Source organism: Apodemus sylvaticus, chromosome 11 (assembly GCF_947179515.1).
Source record: "Apodemus sylvaticus chromosome 11, mApoSyl1.1, whole genome shotgun sequence".
Lineage (NCBI taxonomy): Eukaryota > Metazoa > Chordata > Mammalia > Rodentia > Muridae > Apodemus > Apodemus sylvaticus.
The window spans coordinates 74,150,654-74,165,062 of record NC_067482.1 but is presented as its reverse complement, the minus strand read 5'-3'; the positions used below and the strand labels follow the sequence as shown (position 1 = coordinate 74,165,062).

Below are 14,409 nucleotides of genomic sequence, written 5' to 3'. Positions count from 1 at the left end.
AGGCAGAATGAGCAAAGCCCAGAAGCAGTCTGGTCAGGGCAGCAGGCCTCTGCTCCTCCATGGAAGTTTTCCCTCAGCCTGCTTCAGCCACCTCATGTCTCCCAACAGCACTGCTTGAGGTGCTGGCCTGTGGTGCCAGCGACTTTAGAGTTCTCTCTCTGCATCTTCAAGGTGCTAGAGGGCACAGGGGGCCTCAGCTATATTTTTTTTTTTTTAGCAATTGAAGGATTTTAAGGATAGCCTTGATTTTTCTCCTCTTGAACGGTTTCTTGTGGTATGATAGCAGGCGTTGGGCTTCAGCCCATTTCTCATTTGCATCTCTGGAGCAGACCTGTGAGGAGCTTGGAATGGTAGTGTTGGGCTAGCTCAGGACCTAGGTCACATCTGCCTCCTACTTACTCACTGAGTCACCCTGGCCACCACACCTGGCTGCCACACCTGCCACCTCCCTCCATTTGGTGGAGATGGGCCTGCGTGGCAGATGTTAAGAGTGGAGTGGCCACTGGGTACAGTAACCATTGCCATTTAGACACACCAGCTCAGGAGACACTGAAGCCTCTCACGACTGCCCCACTGTACCGCCATGCAGCAGCAACCGGTGTACCTGTTCAGAGCTGTCATCTGGGACTTATTGAATCAGTGGGACTGAAGGTTTGAAGCAGAGGCCAGAAGTCTGCCCCACTGGGTCCTGGTTCAGTTCCGCTGTTTCCTGACACTCAATGTGTCCATTCATTTAACAGTGGGGGCCTTTGCTTAGGTGCTGGGGATACAAGCATGAGTTTGCCAGGGCTTGCAAGAGCAGCACGTAAGCGGTCTACTGCACAAAGGAGGTGGTGAGCGGGGGCAGAGACCTTAGCTCGGCATCCGGAGCACAGACTTACAAATGCTTCACAGAAGTCAGTAGGATGCCTGGCCCAGGGACTCAAGATTCTGCTCAGACTGTGCTCTGACCCCGGTTCCTGTGATTACGCCCTGTCCAGGATCTCAGGAGGAGATCCTGTGCTGCAGTCAGTGTGTTCCAGGGCTGTCTAATCTTAAATCTAAGCCTCAGGGGTCCGGTGGGACTGGTGTCCTTGGCCGGAGAGGTATGAGGACACTGACACAGTGTGCCAGCAGAGGCTAGGTGAGGACATAGGAACAGAGTGGGCGACCTCATGGAAACACCAGTGGGAGGCCTTGAGGGAGGGGCTCCTGCCCTGTCCGTGGACGTCTAGATTCCAGAACTCTGAAAACCAGGTGCCCGAGGCTCCCCCCCCCCCACCACCACTACCTTTGGCATTGTGCTGTGGCAACCAGGAGCTCTGTCTAGGATTTCACATGCTGAGCTTTGAGTGACCCCAGCTCGTTTGCAGCCAGGTCATCTTCTGGAGAAAAACCAATTCTTTTTTTAGATCATCTCTATGTGAGGAAGGCCTTGGGGGCTCTCCACATTGGAGGTCGTTCTGCAGGGTTCTGGCAGAGCTGCTTCTTGCTTCACTCCAGTTGCTCCTTGGTTGCCATGGCAACATCCTCTGGTCTTGAGAGCAGGCTCCTGGGAAGGCATGTGCATGAGCCTCCTCCTGCTTTGCCTGATGCAGGCTGTGGAACCCGGAGCTTCCGCATTCTCTCTCATGAAACCTCCGTTTGCACTTGGCATCTACTTTGTTGAGTGACAAGCCACAGCCACACAGTGTCAGGGTCCGTGGTGTGCAAAGGCTGCTGGAAGGCCTGCCTTGCTGAGCTGTTTAGAAGGCTGCGCCTTCCTCCATAGCTCCACAGGTGGTTCTGGGTGTGTCCCTACTTCCTCTAGCCTCCCTACTTTCTTCAGGGATGGGCTCTATGCTGCCTTATGGCCAGGCTATGGCTGTGTCCAGAGGCTCCGGTCATCTCCCGCTGTCTCCATGAATGCCCGTGCGATAGGGGTTGGTACTGGTTCTCTGTTTCCTGTGCCTGCTTCTCCATCTCACAGTCCAGACTCAGAGAATGGTTAGCCGGGAATCCCCTGTGAAGAAGTGGCGCTCAGTCCCCACCGCTTCACAGAACGGGTGCCGAGACTCCATGAATGGAAGCTGTGGGACACACAGCCTGTCCTCGCCACAGCTCATCAGTCCGAGGTAATAACATGACCTCAGGAGATCAGGCAATGCCCTTGGCGACAGGGATGATTGACAGTCTACAAAAGTCCCTACAGCCTGACAGTGTTTCAGAGGTCCACGCGGCTCATGTTTCCCGTGTCCTTGACAGGGAAGACTGTAGATGGCACTTTAGGGCTAAACACAGCCTGGCTCTGGGTAGCTTAGCATCTCGTCTGACTGAGGGGTCCCAGAGTGTAGAGCTCCACCTGCCTTCACAGCTGAACCCAGCAGCCTCTCCTCTCTTATCTCTTCTGTCCCCATCACTAAGTCAGTCAGTATGCGTTTCTCTCCCACTCCTCAGCCCTGCACCGCTCTTCACTGTGTGTCTAATAAAGACACGTGGGTCCGACTCCAGGTCACCTGGGGAAGACAGTACTGTTACCTCAACATCCTCTCTTAATCACAAATTGTTGCTGTCTGAATTTCCTAGTCTCTGAGCCTTAGAGGTGCTCCTCAGTTCATAGCTACCTTGAAAGGAGGTCAGTCCTTGAAAGGAACCACTATTTTCCAGTCACAGCAAGCCCCTACTTTGCATATGGGGAAACTGAGGCTGGGGGTGGAGTGCATAATGTTCCTCTGTGGCATAGCATACTTCAGAATGCTAAGATCTGACACATAGCCTAGGTAACGTCTGACCTGATCTTTAAAACTAAAGCCACTGGGAAGGGGTCATAGTTGAGGGTTTCTGGAAGTTCTGGCTGGTGTGGCATGCAAGGAGAGGTGGTTCAGTGCATTGGGTCGTGGGTGCCTCCCACAGCCACGCCCTTGTCAGGAGAGTCCTTCAAGCCCCTGTTTTAGCATGGATTCAGTGAAATCCGGTGGGATAACTTGTGATGATTGATCCTGATTGTCCACTTGACTGGATTACCGATCCCTGAGCAGGTCTGCGAGTCTGTGAGGGATTATCTAGATTCAGTAAATGAGGACCCATCTCAGATGGAGATGACACCACTCTATGGGCTCGGCTCCTGGGAAGAATGAAAAGGAGAAAGTCAGAATCTCTCTCTCTCTCTCTCTCTCTCTCTCTCTCTCTCTCTCTCTGCCCTCCCTCTCCCCTTCCTTCTCCCTTTCTCTCCATCCCCCTCCCCTTCCCCTACCCCTCCCTCTGCCCCTCCCTCCCCTCCTTCCTCTCCATCTCCCTCTCTCTCTCCCTCTCCCCATGCCCCTCCACCTCCAACTACCCCTCTACCCCCATCTCCTTCTCCTTCCTGGCTGTGCGTGCATTTTCATAATTGGTATCACACTTCCTGCCCTGCTGGACTGCCCTTGAACCATGGGTTAAAATGGCTACCTCCATCTTTCTTTCTTTCCCTCCCTTCCTCTCTCTCTTGTTAAGACAGGGTCTCACTGTGTATCACTGGATGGCCTGGAACTCGTTATGTAGACCAAGCTGACTTCAAACTAACAGAGACTGCGTCTGCCTCTTCCTGAGTGCTGGGATTAAAGGCATGCTCCACCAAGCTTAATCCCGCCCTTCCTCCCTAAGATACTTTTGCTGGGCATTTTGTTGAAGCAATGAGAGAAGTAACACACAGATCCTCTCAGTACATAGTAACTTCCATCCCAATGGCACCTGACAACAGCCAGGCGGTGGCATTAGCCAGTCCCTGAGCCCTATACCCATGTGCTTAGCTGGATGCCCACAGCCTAGAGGCCATTTTCCTGCGCAGCAGTCCCTAGGCTCTATGACCATGTGTCTGTCTGGATGCCTACAGCCTGTAGGATTCCATTCTACTCTGCAGGCAGAGACTGGGGTGTGACTCCAGGCCCCAGAATCCTCTCTTAGGCACCCATCTAGCCCAGGGGAACCATAACCCAGCATCCCTGCATTCCAGGTCCTGGGGTCTCTGAGGCATACTCAGTCAGAGCTGAGTATAGGGCTGCCTGCGATCACAGAACATTCTCTCACTGGGGAGTCTTGATACTTTGGGTAGAAGGGGAGTAGGTGCTTGGGTAGCAAACCTATATACATGTCCTAGACAAAGGACAGACATGTGAAATTATTCTGGTCCAGCATGCAGTGGGCATATCTACTCATCACCTTCTGAGTTCCTGTGACCACATCCCCGGGTGGGTGGAAGGGGTTATTCTGACTCACAGTTGGAGGCCTCGGCAGGGAAGGCATAGCAAGGCAGCACAGTTTATGACCCTGGGAATGTATGGCAGAGCCTGCTGTATCAGAGTGGCCCAGAAGACAGGAGTAAGACGGGAACCAAGAGCAGGTCTTAGCTTTATAGGCCCACCTCTAGGGGCTCGCTTCTAAAAGTTCTGTGGCCTTCCAATACAGCAGGAACTAGAAGGCAAGCATCCGACATCCAAGCCTGTAGGGGACTGCTTACAGAGTACCCCACTGTGCACCGTAAGCATGCCTTCTTGGCTTTTGGAAGGAAGGCAGGCTCTTGGAAAGGGTCCGTGGTGACTGCAGGGCCAGGAAGCTGGTGAGCACTGTATGAGGCTGTGGGCTCAGCTCTGTGGGGACAGTGGACAGGTACTGGCAAAAGGCACTGGTCAGCAGTCTTCTGTGTGAATCTGTGGCTCAGGGGCCTAGGGGCTGGGGTGTTTGGTGGTGGTGGGGTGTCTTACCACCAGAGCAGCCATGCAGACCTGGTTGAGTTTGTCATGGGCTTTATGGAAGGAAGACATCAAGGCACTGTTCACTGTTCCCCTTAACCTCACCAACCCAGACATCGTAGACATCAAGCCAGCCAACATGGAGGACCTCACGGAGGTGATCACAGCATCTGAGTTCCATCCGCACCACTGCAACCTCTTCGTCTACAGCAGCAGCAAGGGCTCCCTGCGGCTCTGTGACATGCGGGCAGCTGCCCTGTGTGACAAGCACTCCAAGCGTAAGTCCCTGCACTGGGTATATTGGGACTGACAAGTGGGTGCACCATTGTGGCGCATGCGTGAGGGTAATGGGGGTCTGTTCTAGCCATTCTCCGTTCTCCAAAGCACCCTGTGCATTCCTTGGAGGCAGGGTATGTAATGTCACTTCCTGTTCAGGAGGGCATCTGTGAGGCCCAGGGATACAGACTAAAACAGCAACAGCCATTTCTGAACCCCTGGCAACGCCTGCCAGACTCTACCTGTCTCGGGTGATAGTCACATCCTTCCAAGGTAGCTACTGTAAACAGAGGAAACTGAGGCCCCAAGGATGAGCCTGAGGCTTCAAACTGTGGCTCTAGGCACCAGGAGGCCTTGAGGGACTGCCTTACCCCATGACACTCAGGCAGGAGGATAGGGCTATCTCTCTGGTCTGCCACCCACTGGTCCCTAGTACCTGGGAACAGTTATAAATGGATGGATGGATGGATGGATGGATGGGTGGATGGGTGGATGGGTGGATGGATGGGTGATTCCAGTAGGCCCTGAAGGGGCTTTAGAGAAGTGGAGGTGCAGATAGCCCAGGCTTTCGAATGACAAAGTCTTGCTTCTCCAGAAGCCAGGTTATGCCGGATAGCGGGGTCAGGCTGAGACTCCAGTTCCTTTCTCATTCTTTGACCAAGTTCTATCCCCGTGTCCCACCCTGCAGCTCTCTTCCAGGCTTGTGCATATTCCATGTGACAGGAGCATTTGGCAGGCATGGTGGGTTCCTGTCGTGGACTAGGTAGGGCACTCCCACCCAGGGATGGGGTATTCAGGGACAGGGATGGTCTCACTCACGTCTTACCCAGGAACAGGTACTCTGAAGGGTGAGTCGTGGAGGCCTTGGAAGGAGTGAGTCACCGGGGCAAATGCTTCAAGATGGAAGCTTTACCAAAGATGAAGTGGGCAGATGGGAAGGGCGGAAGGGACCAGTGAGCAGGGCAGGGCAGCTGAGGCGCCATCGTGGTTAAGGGGAAGCTGGGTCTTATTTTAAGTATGGAGGGCAGCCTTGGGAGGATGGCATGCTGGGAAGAGATGGTATTGATCAAAATGAAAAACAAACATTACAGAGGGAAGAGACAGCTGGGGAAGGGGCCAACAGATCCCACCAAGTGCACTCCAGAGGCAGAGCTACTGGGCTCTTCCTGGTAGGCTGTGGATGGTCAGAGTGGCTGTTGGGCACGAATGCTGGGAGGGATGGGTCATACTCTAGATGAATGGGAATGGAGTGTACAGTCCTGGGGTGGTGGATTTGGGGCTCAGTAACGGGATCTCCACTGGACTCTGAGGGGTATGGAGCAGGAGGTGTACAGATAGATGTTAGAGGTCAGGGTCTTAACCGAGGTTGATCTTATAAGGTTATCAGCATGGGATTGTGTCCCTGCTTTAGAGATGGTGGGACCGGGGAGAACTGAGGCAATAAATGAGGCAGACTAAAGTCTCATGCCCACTTTATCCGGAACCCCAGACAGTTTATACACTGAGGCTTAAGGCAGGACAAGTTCAAGTTTTATACAATCACAAGGACAAGCACCACATGGCAAGAACATGCTTTCCCACAGAGGCACAAATGTTTAATTAAATAACAGCAGCAAGCGGTAATGAATAATCCGAAGCAAACTCACTCCTGTCCAATACGCCTGGGAGGAGCACGGAAACACACAACAAGAACAAGTCGTGTTTCCGAGACGTGAGGTCACAAGACTGGTTTCCTTGGAGAGTCCTCCCAAGCACTCCCAGTTCTCCTCATGCTATATCCCTGGGCCGCGTTTAACAGGATGGGAAGGGAAGCCTGAGAGGTCCAGGTGACTGGACAGAGCCAACCTCACTAACATCCCTGGACTTGCTGCAGCTGGGCCACAGTAGCCACCACCCGAGCCACCTGAACACAAGTTCATTGTCTTAGAGTCTGAGGTGTGATGTGAGTGTCATTAGCCAGAACTAGCAGAGGGCACGTGGTTCCTCAGTAACTCTGAGGGGTCATTCGTGTCCCCTCCTTGACACCCAGCCACTCCCTCCATCTTCAGAGCCACATTGAGACTTGCCCTGAAGTCGGTTCCTCACTCTCACATAATAGTCCTTGCGGTCACACTGGGGCCATAGGGTGATCTGGGGATCTTCTCAAGACCAGCTGGTGATCATGCTGTCTTTGGCCTAATTCTCCTCCCCCCCTCTCTTTCTGTCTGTCTGTCTGTCTGTCTATCTATCTGTGTCTCTGTCTCTCTGTCTCTGTCTCTCTCTCTCTCTTTCTCTCTCTCTCTCTGTGTGTATGTGTGTATGTGAGAGTGAGTGACATTTATAGGTTTCATGGATTAAGGCAGCCGTGGTTGGGGCATCCTTTTCCCACCATGGGGCATTGCCTCAGACACCTGTGCCCATCCCTGCTGGCCCAGATGGGACACATTCCTGAACTGGGTCCATGTTCAGCTTTTTGTCAGACTGTGTAAGAAAAGATGGGGAGAAGAGGAGAGCCCAGGCCTGCTGTGGGTTAAGTAAGCCCTGTCGGGTCCCCAGGAGGGAGTAGAGGCTCTATGCTATCTCCTTCAGTGTGAGGGCAGAACCCAGAAGCATCCTACTGGTCCAGCAGAGTAGATGGTGTGTTGGCAATGGTGGCAGCCATTTAATAGACACCCTTCAGTCATTTCAAACCTTTAGATGATTTTTAGTTCATACAGGTTTTCTTTTGGTGTTAATTCTGTATTTTAGATTCTTCTGGAATTTTTTCTCAGCCTCTAAATAGCCTGTGTAGAATCCAGAACCCAGAATCAATCCCTACCCGCTTGCTTCCCGACCCCAGACGAGACGGAACCCTAGCCAGGCACATGACTGAGAAACCCTCTGCCACCACCTGCCCTCTGACACCACCTGCCCTCTGACACCACCTGCCCTCTGCCACCACATCTGTGCTTTGATGCTGTGACAAGAACCACTGTCTTTGTCCTTGGCCCTGGGTGCCTCAAACCACAGTGTGCATTCTTGGTGCTCATGGGGTTTCCCGGGGCCCAGGGCGGCGCATGTGTCCTTTCTCCTCAGCCGTGATCATTACTCCACGTGTGGAAAGAGCCTGGGGCTTTCACTGGTTCCTGGCCTCCCACTCCTATATTTAAAAGCCAGGGTATGGCTGTCAGAGACGCCCCCAGGGCCCTGCCCACAGCATCCTTTCCTAATAGGGATGACTCTGCAACTTTCTTCTCACTGAAAGAGAATCGCAGAGGAGCCCTGCGTGCCCTCATGCCTGCTGCTGGGCAGGGAAGAAAGCTGAGGGTCAAAGGAGTAGAGTAGTTCCCCAGACCTGTCTGAACCAGTCAGGGCTCGGGGATGCTGGCTGGATGTATTCCCATCTGTGGCTTCTGCTCTCCCAGAAACGCTAGAAGCCCAGGTTGCTGTCTGCTAGGCATTGTGACAGGGTAACCATAGAAACAGCCATTCACGAGTCCTCAAAATAGACAGTTATTTCTGCTTTTGACAGCAGAGTCTGCAAGGAGAGCTAACAGTGGCTGAGCCGTTCAGTCTCCCAAGGTGGAGCTATTGGCGCCCCTTTCCTGGCATTTTGCTCTTCCTCAGCCTCCTCACGATATTGCTCTGGAGCCTCAAGAGAACACTTTTCTCAGAGACTTAAAGCAACACGTGTGCTTTTGCAGGTGTGGAGGTGGGAGATCTAGTCAGGGTGTGGCAGGGCTGCCTCTTCTGGAGGCTTTAGGAGCAGCTGTTCCCCTGTCCTTCCCAGCTGCTAAAGCGACCACGTCTTGCCTTATGGTTGTCACCCCAGCCCCTAGACAGCCAGCACAAATCCGCATCCTGTCCTAAGGTTCTTCACACTGTGGTCTTAACCAGTGTGGGGGGAAGAGGCCTCTCTCCTGGTAAGCTTGGGAGTGAGGCTCGGAGCTTCCCCAGGTGTGCTTTTTGCAGGCTTCAGTATAAGGGATAGTGTGACAGAAGATGGGGGGCCTCTGAGACTCTGAAATGGGGGCCAGAGCATGTCAGTTCTTCATGGGCCACACCGTGGGACACGTTTCACTTTGTCTCATGGGGACTGGATGCATGAGACTGAGCAGGGAACAAACAGTGGGTACACGTTAGTCAGTGAGCATTATTGAATCCAGTTTATTAGTGCTTTTATCTTTTTAGGCTGGGCCACTGTTGGGGGCCTTTATGCGCCTGGAGAGGAAGGATCTGTCCTGAGCCTCTTGGGAGCTGTGGCCAACTCTCTGCTTCCAGTGAGGCAGCCGGCAGGGCTGTCACTCAGTGGCTTCCTGAGGCTGGCTCTGCAGGAGCACCCCTGCTGACTTGCCACAGAGCCCAGGGAGTTAATGCCAGCCCAAAGCAGTCCTAGTCCCCACCTGCTTTGCCGCCCGGGCCTCTTTGGGGCGTGATTAGCCACAGGTGTCCAATGCACTTTCAGAAAAGCAGCTCCTGGCCGGAAGACCCAGGACCAGTTAGTACCTGAAGCACATCAGGATCTGGCCTAGAGGCAGAAAATGTCCAGCGCATCAGACTACCAAGACACGGTCAGGCTCGCGTTCTGAACTGCCAGTAGGGGGCAGCAGGGAGTGTGCAAGCGCAGCTCTGAGATGCGCTGTGGATTCCCTCTCAGTCTGAGTTTTCTTGTGTACTAAATAGGGGTAATTAGGCTACTACCACGAAGGTTTTATTAGGGGATTAAGTGAAGTCATTCACAGCGCTAAGGCAAATCCTCAATTAACACAGTTCTCACAAGGGAGCCCTTCCAGAAGCTGACTTTTCCTCTTTAGAGGGTCATTAAAGCCCAGGGTTTTGGTAGGTGTTTAGGAAAGGTTTGATGAATGAATGAATGAATGAATGAATGAATGAATGAATGAATGATACAGACAGACAGGTAAGCCCAGATGGATACAGCCAGCTTTGGTTCTGACTGGGCAGGACAGCCAATGACAGCTGCTGATTCTTTCTCCACAGTCTTTGAAGAGCCCGAGGACCCCAGCAATCGCTCCTTCTTCTCAGAGATCATCTCCTCCGTGTCCGACGTGAAGTTCAGCCACAGCGGGCGCTACATGCTCACGAGGGATTACCTCACGGTCAAGGTCTGGGACCTGAACATGGAGGCGAGGCCCATAGAGACCTACCAGGTGTGTGTCCAAGTCTGATGGCCTCAGGGCCCTCCATGTGGTGTGAGATCTCCCAGGGACACCCAACTTCCTTGTACCAACACCCTGCCCAGCACAGGGGCTTTCCGTGGAGCAGTGTAGATGAAACTGCAGTGGGCTTTTGAGGTGGCTAAGGGGGCGTCTACATGGGGCTGCCATCTGCATTCTGGGGAAGGAGGGGAAGAAGGAACAAAGGTATGTAGTCAGGTCTGAAGTTGGGGTGCAGATGCAACCCCCAGCACCCACAGCCTTACCAGTAAGTAGGTAAGCATGTGTGTGACTTGTGTTCTGTGGTAGTGCAGAAGACGGTTCTAGATCTTCAGGGTGGTTTCTTTTTTCTTTTTTCTTTTTAGCTAGTGTGCAGGGTGGACCCCTGAGCACTTGTAGGAAACTTTATTCATCCTCCTGCCAGATCTCTTGGTGGAGCACAAGGACGAAGCTGGTTTGCTATTAAAATATCACATGCGCAGTACAGCTTGTAGATGCCTGGCAAGGGGGCAGGGCAGGGCTTTCTGGAGGCAGCTGCATTTGTGCTGAACCTTGAAGGTGGTCTAGAGTCTGGATTGGCGGATAACAGGCTCAGCCATGCCACTAGAAACCCCAGCACCACCCCCAGGGCTGTCTGTGCGTGTGCACAGTGCCTATCACCTGTTCTGTCCTGCTCCAGCAAAGAAGGCACTGACTCCTGGTTCCACGGACAGGGGACACTAGGAAGCTGGAAAGTGACAGAGGAGTCTCAGCTCCGTGGTGGCACTCCCAGAGCTCAGCACTGCTTGTTCCCCTGCCAAAACCTGAGGTGTGGTGTCCTGGGGACAAAGCTTCTGGAAGGAGCATCTAGAAGTCACATGCTCCCAGGACATCTGTTGACCTGACCACCCCATTGTTAGCAGTTGACACAGGCAGGGCCTGTGTCTCCCTATTTCTCCGGGTCCTACCCTGTGTATTCTGAGCAGAGACAGAGCTTCTTGGCTCCCTCTGAAAGTGTCAGCAGCTCGAGATTGAGGCAGGAAGCAACCTCCGAGCTGGAGGTGACTGAGCCTGTGCTTTTCAGCCCCCTGGGGTCATCACTACACTGCGGTCAGCACAGGCTGACCTGTATGGACATTATTTTAGGGAGGAGTAAGTGCATAGCTTCTGGGTCTCTCAAAGCCTGTGGGGCCCTGGTGGAATGGCAGCGTAACCATTTTAGGGTCTTTCTGTAAGATTTCTGTCAGGTGACTTACAGATTCTAAACTAGCAATAATAATGACTGCAACTGCTTGTGTCTTTGGGGGTGACTTTTGTGCCCCAGAAAATTGTGTGTAGTAAGAATGCGCTTGGCCAACTTGCAGTACTTGGCAAGTGAGAGCTATTTCACTCCATCAAAAGGAGTCCTGAGGGGCTGCAGAGATGGCTCCATGGTTAAGAGCACTGGCTGCTCTTCCAGAGGACCTGGGTTCAATTCCCAGCAACCCACATGCAGCTCACTACTGTCTGCAACTCCAGCTCCAGCGGGTACGCATACAGGCACAACACCAGTGTACGTAAAATTAAAGTAAGTAATTAAAAAAATAAAGAGGAGCCTTTGAGTAGGCTTATAGGAGTGGGATTATCCCAAGATATCACCGTCATCATCCTCAACCCATGGTTCTCGAGGATACTGGTCCCTAGACACGGAACTTCCTCATGTCAGGCCCAGCAAGCCTGGTGTTCGTTCTTCCTCTGCAGCTGAAGCATTTTCTTTTGTTACCAGGGAGCAGGCAAAGCTTGGCCCACAGGAAGGAAAGCTTCCCACACCTCTACTTGGGCCTGTTAAGGGCTGCTGCGCCTACACAAAGAGATGGCAACATGAGAGGCCTGCTTTCTGGCAGGGTTGGCAGTGCCAGGGGGCCCTTTGGGTTTGTCCAGTGCACTGCGTCCCGTAGGGTCCTGGATCCAGGGATCAGAGAGAGTTAGAGCCTTGGCTTCATCCTCTTAGGTCCGAGGCAGGTGGAACCAGGGTGATGAAGACTGTGAGCCAATGTCTGGGGCAGGAGGAGTGGCTGCAGACTGTGGGTGGCAGGGCCCACCCTTTCTGCCTCACCGACGACAGCCTCTCCAGTCTCTGAGCTGTGAACGCGGCTCCCTGGTGCTATCCCCGTAGCTATCCCCATAGCTTGCAGCTCCGGGTCAGCCGTGTGCGCAGGACTGTGTCAGACTATCGTCCATCCGTGGAGGTGTCAGGGCGATGGTGCCCCTCACTCAGCTTGTTCCTCTTCTCGCCAGGTCCACGACTACCTGCGGAGTAAGCTCTGCTCCCTGTATGAGAGTGACTGCATCTTCGACAAGTTTGAGTGTGCCTGGAACGGGAGTGACAGGTGAGCCAGCCCCAGCCACGCAGCCTCAGACACCCTGCCTCGCCCCTCACCCCAGGAGGGAGGTTCCCCCAGTCCGTCATGATAAAACTGCACTTTGCCAGGTCGAAATGAGGAAGAGGTGTGGGAGGTCTCCGCCCTGGGAGCCAGAGCTCTTAGACTCAAGTCCAAGTCTAGCAAGTGATCCTTTTGTCACCCCCGTGACTGATGCTGACACTCACTTTGACACCCCCCCCCCACACCCTGTCCCAGGATGCTGTGGGATTTTAAGTCAGGAGCAGCTAAGTGCCTCCCACTCCCTGGGCCCTCAGATGAGGGCTTTAGCCCAACATGTCCATGCCTAGACAGGCAGGCACTGAAATGCCCGCCCCTTCCTCCTACCATCACCGTGGTAGCCCTATGCTGCTCCTCTGGGGCTCACTTGAACTGATGACCTAGTTGTCATCTACCTCACCCAGACACGGCCCCTAGTGCATGGCACAGACTCCAGTATCGCCATAGCCTGGCCCAGCAGTGGATGTAGACGGACTCATTGCATCCTTCATTTCCTCTGCTGGACCCAAGGGCCTGCCTCTCTCTGTGCCCTTCTCTCCACAGCTCACGAGATTTTCTGAGGCGGGATATTGCTTCTCTGTCCCCACACACGGGCCTCAGGCTCAGTTAGTTACCCGTGACTTTTCAGTGTAGAGGCTGGTAGGTGACCTCCCAGGGTCTCCTATGGCTGAGTAACCATGTATCCTGCTGCCCAGATGAAGGAGAGAGGCTGCACGTGACCAGAGGAGCAGAATGCCAGGCACGTCTTGGTACCAGAGCCTCTGTGGTGGCACTAGAGCCTCAGCCCAAACTCCCCACCATCCAGGTGTTCATCCAGATGTGCATCCACACTGGTGGCATCTGCTTTGCCCCGTGCCCAGGTGGGTGGGTCACGTCAGAACTTCTTAGGCGGTAATAGTAGTTGTGCTCAAGACCGAGGCTGTCAGTAGGTTTGGAGATGGCAGGCAAAAGAGCACTAAGAGGGAACCACTCTGAGCAGGCCTGGCCCCACCTAAGGGCTGCCATCATCCCAAGGCTCCACACAGGCTCTGAGCAAGAACCATGCTGAGAAGAGGAACCTCAGCTGTGTGGTGGTCTGTAGTGCTCGCTGAAGGCCGATGAGAAGGAGGCCGGTTAGAGCCCTGGCCTGAGGCAGGCTTCCGCCTCAGCCTGACCACTCCCAGGAGTCAGGGCCCCCCGTGGTTCTCCCACAGGCAGCCATCCCCTCTTAGGATCCTCCAGTGAACAGTGGGAGCAGGCCTTGGTAGATTTGCTGGTGAGAGACTTGCTATAAAAAGGTGGCTCCAACCCTACGGGTAGGTGGCTAAAGGCTGCCACCCACTGGCTGAACTTTATTTTGCCACCAGGGGACACACGTAACCAGACAGTGTCTAAACCCAGCGCAAAATCGCAAAATCACTCCGGCTGTGATGGAGCTCCACACTGCGTGGATTAGCATCCCAATTCCCATACATGTGCCACACCCTCCTTTCCTTCCTCCGCATTTCTCTGACCCTGGACCCCGCCGCAGCCCATCCCTCCTAGCTTGCTCCGCTGTCTTCTCTAGGGAGCTGCCTTGGGGACATTCTCCGCCTTCCCCATGGGCTCCCGGGCTTCTCCTCCTGTAACTTGCCATTTATAGTATGGTAGATTCTCACTGACTCTGTACTTTTCCCCATCACCAGTGGATAAGATGCCTGGCAGGAGGGCTCTCAGGAGAGTGTCCAGTCAGTGGTTGTCCATGGTTCTGGCCAGTGAAGAGCAATCTTCATGCTTCCTTCTGCCTCTGGATTGCCCTGAGCTTGGTCTGTCTATGGACAGGGACCTCAGTGCCTGCATCCCAGGAGCCCAAGGCTAAGTGGAGAAACTCCCCATCTTTATGTCCCTTAATAAATGGGCCAGCAGAGGGCGGGTCACTCTGTGGTGTAACAGCCCTCA

The 14,409-nt window shown here is 53.8% G+C and overlaps 1 protein-coding gene across 1 annotated transcript in view; it reads left to right on the top strand.

The window, feature by feature from the left end:
* The window catches only part of Ppp2r2c (protein phosphatase 2 regulatory subunit Bgamma), an 84,284-nt gene that overhangs the window by 66,548 nt on the left and 3,327 nt on the right, over positions 1-14,409 (top strand). Inside the window, exons 6-8 of the mRNA XM_052199379.1 lie at positions 4,799-4,963; positions 9,918-10,087; positions 12,350-12,441. Of these exons, the coding sequence (XP_052055339.1) occupies positions 4,799-4,963; positions 9,918-10,087; positions 12,350-12,441 (427 nt within the window). The remainder of the gene's footprint in view (positions 1-4,798; positions 4,964-9,917; positions 10,088-12,349; positions 12,442-14,409) is intronic.